General features: G+C 41.9%; 1 protein-coding gene across 1 annotated transcript in view; it reads left to right on the forward strand.

Moving 5' to 3' along the window:
• Window positions 1-5,243, forward strand: part of LOC135215785 (uncharacterized protein K02A2.6-like) — a 35,375-nt gene extending 30,132 nt beyond the window's left edge. The window contains exons 2-3 of the mRNA XM_064250736.1: window positions 2,786-2,974; window positions 3,751-5,243. Coding sequence (XP_064106806.1) covers window positions 2,786-2,974; window positions 3,751-5,243 — 1,682 coding nt within the window. The remainder of the gene's footprint in view (window positions 1-2,785; window positions 2,975-3,750) is intronic.
• Window positions 5,244-8,599: the final 3,356 nt, after the last annotated feature.

Raw genomic sequence — 8,599 nt, forward strand, 5'->3', positions numbered from 1 at the left:
TATTGCATAACGCAAATTTGGTTACATACACACACACAGAAAGAGAGAGAGAGAGAGAGAGAATGTGCTCATCATTATTGATATTGTATGAATCCACAGGTTATTCGTTTTTATTTGTCTGGCGCAGCGAAATCGTTGGTAATAGTCTCGTACAATAGGTGTATGTGATGTGCTGACGTAACGCTGGCACGGATTAACTGAGACAGTGCAGTTCCTGTTGGTAAATGACAATCATTCTGTACGCGATCGTGTGAATAAGAAAGTCACCAAGACACGCCAGGTATTTATGTTACAAGCATTTCAGGCTCATTTCTATTTTTCTTTGTAGTAATGCTGTCATTCTTTCGTCCTCGATAGTTTAATAGCAAGTGCATAAACGCAAATTTTCATTGTTATAGGCAGTGTGCTCTAAGGAAAGGCTTGCTTTGCTTAGGGCCATTTATTTAGTGCTGTAAGAAGTTTACGTAGGCTTGCTTTACTTAGGGGTATTTATTTAGTGCTATAAGAAGTTTTCACCTACGTAAATTAACTAAAGACACTAAAATAAAACTAATCCTTTTTTCAAACTGGAGACAATCTTAAATACACACACACACACACACACACACATATATATATATATATATATATATATATATATATATATATATATATATAGATAGATAGATAGATAGATAGATAGATAGCCCATGTGTGTGCGTGTGTATTTATTTACTATTTCAAAATTTCCTAAATGTTGCTATTGATATTATTCAGAGCAGCAGCAGTTAGGTGTATTAGTTTATGTTCATATATATATATATATATATATATATATATATATATATATATATATATATATATATATATATTATATATAGATGAATACTTATCACATCACTGTGATTCATATAAATCATTCAAGCTACAAATGTCCTTTAATATCTAATTCGCTCTACCTCAGAATTGATATATTTTCATATATGTACCGAAGGGGAATTTTTAGTTGATAATAATTTCGTCCCCCCATGGGATTGAACCACCGTCCAGTGGACGGGAAACGAACTCAGAACGGACAGTGATGCTATCGAGTCGGCCAACAGAGAGGCTATAAGTTTATATCAATTTTGACCATTACAAATCACCGTCGATCTCAGTGTTTTCGTAATTAGAATCGATATGAAACCCCCTCAACCATGTTAGCCGATTCGAACGTTTGACCAACGTAGCCTTGTTATGAATACTTATCACATCACCGTGATTCATATAAATCATTTGAGCTACAAATGTCCTTTAAGATCTAATTCGCTCTACCTCGGAATTGATATATTTTCATATATGTACCGAAGGGGAATTTTTAGTTGATAATAATTTCATCCCCCCATGGGATCGAACCACCGTCCAGTAGACGGGAAACGAAATCAGAACGGACAGTGACGCTATCAAGTCGGGCAACAGAGAGGCTATAAGTTTATATCGATTCTGACCATTACAAATCACCGTCGATCTCGGTGTTTTCGTAATTAGAATCAATATGAAACCCCCTCAACCATGTTAGCTGATTCGAACGTTTCCAACGTAGCCTTGTTATGAATACTTATCACATCACTGTGATTCATATAAATCATTTGAGCTACAAATGTCCTTTAAGATCTAATTCGCTCTACCTCGGAATTGATATATTTTTATATATGTACCGAAGGGGAATTTTTAGTTGATAATAATTTCGTCCCCCCATGGGATCGAACCACCGTCTAGTGGATGGGAAACGAAATCAGAACGGACAGTGATGCTATCAAGTTGGGCAACAGATAGGCTATAAGTTTATATCGATTCTGACCATTACAAATCACTGTCGATCTCTGTGTTTTTGTAATTAGAATCGATATGAAACCCCCTGAAGCAGCACTGCATACCGACTAGAGGTCCGCTTCAAATTTGATATTATGATAAACAAAAAAATTCAACACCAACAGTTGAAACTGGGGATACGAATATAGAAAGATACACAAACACAACAAATGTTTATTAACAAGCTTACTAACAAAGATAAATGCAGAATGGTGTCTCCTATTTACATAAAAAAAGGCAAAATCTTACGATGCATGAACTAGGGAAGAAGTGAGATAATTCAAATACTTGCTGGCCAGTTTTGCGACTCGAAGCGATGGCTTCACAAAGGAGAACTGTAATTGTAGACGTCTTCTTGACACCGTATTACAGAAAACAATGTCTATTCTTGATACTTGAAGGGCAGGAACTCCTCAGAACCTCTTGTAAAACATTTCTTCTCTGAAGTCTTGCTCTATGTCGAAATGCCTCAGTTGTCCACTCCTGACGACGACTTGACCAGAATTCGACCAATTCTCGGCTGCCCTTTTCTCTCTGATCCTTCATATGTTCCTTCTTCTCTTATCTCTCTCTGACGATCTCTGCTGCTGATCTCTCACTGATAATCTGATCTGTGGCTCTTACTGATGATCTGCCTTCTCCTACATTGTCTGTCGTATTTATACGGCATTCTGGGGGTGGGGCCTACGGCGAATGTCACAGACTCCTGAGATTACTGGAACTTCATAGAAGGATCTGGACAATGTATTGCATCAGAAATCACGGCGTTTCTCACAACACTTCGGCGCCTGTTGCGTTCCCCAACATGCCCGACGATTCTAGAACCATCGTGAGAACAGGCACCTCCAACACATGCGCAAATGCCTCCGTGCTGTAGAACTTCTTGAAGATGCGTTTTCCTTTCCTTTATCTTTCTTTGCTATAAAGCAATTACCATGACACTGTCACATGACAGCAGCAATCCCTAAGCATTGGGAAGAGGAGGTCAAGGCCCAGCTTGACGAAGACGTTTGGAAGGGCGTGATAGATCCAGTCCTGGTAGGGGATGCAACGGAGTGGTGTGCAAGGATGGTCGTGGTAGCCAAGAAAACGGGCCAACCTCGCTGCACAGTAGACTTCCAGCGCATCAATGCCCACTGTCTCCGTGAGACTCATCATACACTGGCACCCTTCGACATGATTTCGAGCATCCCCATTCACACGTACAAGACTACAGCAGACGCCCTTTGGGGTTTCCATCAAGTGGAACTGGACGAGGATAGCCGCCCACTCACGACCTTCATCACCCCATGGGGGTCACTGTTCGGCTTCCGACGCCTACACGAAAAGATTCGATGACGCCCTGCAAGACATCGCCAGAAAGCATAAATGCATCGACGACACCTTGCTATACAATCACAGCATCGAAGAGGCGTTTTGGCACGTATATGAATTCCAGTCAACGTGTGCCTCTGTAGGTATTACACTCAGGCCTGAGAAGTTCAAATTCTGCAAGAGAGAGGTTACCTTCGTTGGGTAGCCTACCACTTGGGATGGGAGTCATATAAGCCTGCAGACGAATGACTAGACGCCATTCGTAACTTCCAGATGCCAGAGAAGCCCTCCATCACTGATATTAGGTCATGGTTCGGATTTGTGAATCAGTTAGCCCCCTTCCTTGCAACAGCGCCCATCATGGAGCCTTTTAGGGACCTCCTCAGAAAACCAATGGGGAAAAATGTCTACTGGGATAGCTAGCTACGTAGCAAACTCCAGCAGGCACGGGAGGTCATCTGTTCATTAGCCAAAGACGGCTTGGCATATTATGACAGGACGCGCCCTACGATAATCATGACGGATTGGAGCAAGGAAGGCATTGGTTTCGTCGTCCTCCAGCAGTATTGCGCTTGTCAGTCAGCTGACAGCCCCTTTTGTTGCAAGGGTATGCCCCCGTAGATGGTGAAGCCCTTGCAGTCACCTGGTGCTTGCGGAAGGCCAGGTTGTTCCTACTTGGTTGCCCAAATCTCACCATCATCACGGACCACCGTCCACTTGTCAAGCTGCTGGGTGATAGGGCTCTTGAGGACATCATCAACCCAAGATTGTTCAACCTGAAGGAGAAGACACTCCAGTTCAAGTTTCATATCAAATACCTGCCCGGAAAAAGGAACACTGCTGTGGACTTTCTCTCAAGGTACCCGACCGTGCGAGCACCCCACGAAGCTTCTGACGTGGAGTTGGAGGACGACATTCAAGTGGCAGTGGCATATGCAACTGTTGCCGCCTTGGAACCGGACATCATCGAGTTGGATGAAGACTACGTCAGGAGCGCTGCATCTAACAACTCAGTGTATCAGCTCTTGCTTGCTAGAGTTGCAGCGGGCGATTGGCCCCAACAGAAGTCACAAGAAATCTCCTGCCTTCGTCCCTTCTTCGGCGTTCGGGATAGGCTAGCCATCAACCAGGATCTGGTGACATACTCGGTGGACCAAGGATGCATACGTTTGGTTATCCCTGAAGATTTACGCCATCAGGTAGCCACTAACCTACACACAGGACACCAAGGCCTCGACTCTCTGCTTAGGAGGGCCAAGCAGTCAGTCTACTGGCCGGGAATAGAAGGAGACCTTCAGCATCGCCGTGCCCAATGCACCTCATGTAATGAACACGCCCCTTCACTGCCTCCTGAAGAAATGATACACACGCCGCCAGCAGAATACCCCTTCCAGCAAGTCGTCGCAGATATGTTCCAAATAGAGGGCAATGTATACATGGTAACAGACAGACTAACCGGTTGGTTAGAAGTAGCTCACTTCCCCTGTGGTGCCACGTCCAACAAAATAAGCAATCACCTTCGATCCGATTTTTCACGTTGGGGAGCCCCAGAGCAAATATCGACTGACGGAGGTACAAACTTGGCCAGCGAGGAGATGGTTGCCTTCTTCAGGAGATGGGGAGTCAAGGTCCGTCTGTCGTCAGCCCAGTATCCCCAGTCCAACGGCAGGGCAGAAGCAGCTGTCAAATCGGCAAAGAGGCTACTCCGAGAAAACACGTCAAAAGGTGGAGCCCTTGAGTCAGACAAGATGGCCCTGGCGATACTCCAGTATCTCAACAGGCCTCTGAGGGAGATCAGCAAGTCGCCATCTCAGCTTGCAATGAGTCGCCAGCTGCGTGACGGGGTACCGACGGCTAGAAGACACCTGTTAGTAGACAGGTATTGGAGACGGACAATACGTCAAAGGGAACTACAAGTGGCAAAATCACAAGAAGCTATGCGCACCCTTGACACCACCAGGAGACTGCCACCCATCAAACTAGGTACCCATGTACGCATAGAAAACCAGGCTACTAAGCAGAAACTAAGCCCCATCGTTAGTACACAGTCAAGCTCAACAGGAGCAGCAGACTCTCAAAAAGGAACAGACGACACTTGAGAGTCATCGCTCCGTCCCCCAGCACCCCTGCATCTCAGCACGACACCTCCGCGAGCCCTATGCCCATAGAACCAGTAACGCATTCCATGCAGGACCCCGGCGTTGTTGGTAGGCCCAAAAGGGCTGCCGGTAGACCCAAGTGGCTCCAAGACTTCATATAATGCTGATGTTATTTGTTGTTTGCTCATATGATATGCAATTGTATAATTGTATCATGAATTTATTCTTTTTTTCTGTGTATGTGTATTACGAGCATTTGAGTGCCACTAAGCAACGCACTCAGTGTAAGTAACTACATGTTTTTGTACTGAAAAGTCAGTTAAAATCATTTTTCTCTTCGTAGCTCATTTCCATGTTCATAGTGACATTGTCCCCTTTAATTTTTGTTATGTATAAGTATAATCTTGAGGGGGGGATGTACGATATGTCTTTGTTATGCACTGCCGGGCAATAACCCGCAACGTGTTTGCGAGTCAGTTGGCTCTCTGGTCTCATACAATAAAGTCCTGTCACCAAGACGTCGTCTCATTGTAAACCCAACAGTCAGCATGGTATGATTCACACAAATGGCTTGAATATTCTGTTAGTCAAGATGCTGCTTATTGCTTCTGCTGCAGGATGTTCCCTCCCCCTAATAAACCTCCATCTGAAATTTCATTTACAACTATTTCATACCGTCAATGGAAAAAAGCAAAAGAAAAAGAGGCTGGGTTTGCTCAACATCAGCGTAGTGATTATCATATGGCAGCTTTCTGTGCATGGAAAGAGTTTAAACAACGCATAAAATCTGGAAGTACAGATGCAGCTGCCCTTACATCTGCCCATGAGAAAACGATAATTGATAACAGACACTATATCAAACAAATAGCTAGAGTCCTCTGTCTGACAGCAAGACAAAAGATTGCGCAAAGGGGCCATAAAGAAGACGTGGAAAGTCCAAATAAGGGTAACTTCTTGGAGATCTTAGAGTTGTTAAGTGAAAATGATGATATAGTGAAAATTCGACTGAAAGGAAAGAATAGAGTTAAATACACTAGCCCAAAAATTCAGAATGAAATTTTTGCTCTACTGGCCCAAATGATTCGGGAGGAAATTTCACAAGAGCTGAGTTCAAATACGTACTTTTCAGTCATGATTGATGAGTCCAGGGATATCAGTAAGAAAGAGCAATTTATCAGTAGTTGTTCTCCATGTGTACAAGAACAATATACATGAAGAATTCTTGGACTTTATTTGGCTTCACAACCTTAGTGCTAAATCACTTAAAGATAGTTTGTGTACGGTTCTGAGATTGTGTTCAATTGATCCCAGAAACTGTGTAGGGCAAACATAAGATGGTGCTTCTGTAATGAGTGGAGTGATTCGAGGAGTTCAGTAGCTGGTGCGTGAAGAGTTAGCACCACAAGCAGCTTACATTCACTGTTATGATCACAGACAATCTTATTATTGTTGACAGTGTCAGATCAGTTCGACTGGCTGACTCTTTCTTTAGTTTGTTAGAAGAGACTTATACATTTATGTCCTCACACACACCACGTGAAATTTATCTTGCAAAGCAAAAGGAATTGTTTCCTAATAAGCAAATTAGATCTCTGAAAAGGCTCAGTGATACAAGATGGTCTTGTCAGTATCTATCATGTAAGGTTCTGCTTGATACCTTTCCTGCTGTCATAAGTACCCTTGAAGAGATTTCATCCTAGTGCCACACAGGCAAGTGTGCACATATTACAAGAAGTTTATTAATGAACATTAATTTTGCATATATATTATGCTTAGTGATGTTCACCCACATTTTACCAAAAACGAAGTTTGTGTCAGATATGCTTCAGTCACCGTCTTTAGATCTGTCGACAGCTGCCCAAATGATTGATGCTATCCAGCAGGAATGAAAGAATGAGCGCTCAGAAAAAGCGTGGCATAGCATTTGGGAGAAGGCAGTTGCGATGTCCCAGACACACAGTATTGCGGTTTCACCTGCCAAGCAAAGAATACATAAATTACCGAGGCATCTAAAGGATGCTATTGTCTTGGAAACAACTGGACATAGAGAAGTGTGCAAGCATGTGGAACAGGAAGGATACAAAAACACACTCTATTATCCAGTAATGGACAGGCTACTAACTGAAATTGAGTCAAGATGATGATGCCAACAAATCCCTTTTCCATTCAATATCATCTCTTGATCCTTCCTCCCTTAAATTTTTACAGCAGGACCAGTTGGAGACAATGGCAGCTAAGTATAATGTTGATCTTGAATTCTTAGATGTTGAACTAAGACAAGCAAAACGATTAGTAAAACGTAAACAAGCTGATGGGGTTAAAATTGCCAACATTGTGGATTTGACAGCTTTTTTTGTTCCTTTTAAAGATGCATTTCCAGGTTTGTACAAAATTTTAATCATTGCTCTTGCATTACCACCAACATCTGCATCTTGTGAGCAAAGCTTCTCTTCACTAAGACACATTAAGAACTACCTCAGAAATTCTATGTGTGATCATAAATTGTCCGGTGTATCGGTAATTGAAATCCACCAGGACAGGGCAAAGAATATCGATATGGAAAGGTTTGTTGATATTTTTGCTAGGAAACATAATAACAGAATGATGCAGATGTACTAAATTAATACATCTGCATCATTCTGTTATTAATACTATTAATTAAATGATTTGGTTCAATAATCAAGTAACCAATTGTAATGGAATTTTATTATATACTTCAACTAAAGTCGTTAATTGCAGCAATCAAATGTCTTAATTTCTTTGGATCTCACTGTTTAAACATATCATAGAAATATTAAATGAATAATTCCAATATATATTTTTTCTTTTTTACAATAAGCAAGTGTTAATTTTGATAATCTTAATTATATTTTTTTTACATACCAAGTGGTTTTATTTCATTGCCAAACCATTACTTATAATATCTAATTTGGGTTTACAAGTGTGGTCAGAGGTTCATAATTTGTACTGAAAAAATATTTGAGCAAGTTTGTTATATAAAAATGTGATTCACAAATTAGTAGGCTTAAATAATTTAAAACAACCTTAATATCTTTCCGTATGATTTGAAAAAAAAGAAAAGAAAAAAAAAGAGTATTATAATTTGTGCATGCCCAGTCCCCCCCCTCCCATATTCAGCTGTAGCCCCCAGGTGCCCCCCCATTAAGAGACTCCTAGTTACGCCGCTGCACCAAAGCCATATATCGTTTTCTACGAACACACATGCAGACATGCCCTGCGTGACACCCAGCAAACACGGGTGCCGCATGTCCAAGGCGTGTGATTTCCGAGGCGTCACCGACCTCAAATTGCATTGGTCATCTTTCCCGGCTGTTTTTCATTTCAGCATATTTCGA

This window comes from Macrobrachium nipponense, chromosome 5 (assembly GCF_015104395.2).
Source record: "Macrobrachium nipponense isolate FS-2020 chromosome 5, ASM1510439v2, whole genome shotgun sequence".
In the NCBI taxonomy this organism is placed as follows: Eukaryota; Metazoa; Arthropoda; class Malacostraca; order Decapoda; family Palaemonidae; genus Macrobrachium; species Macrobrachium nipponense.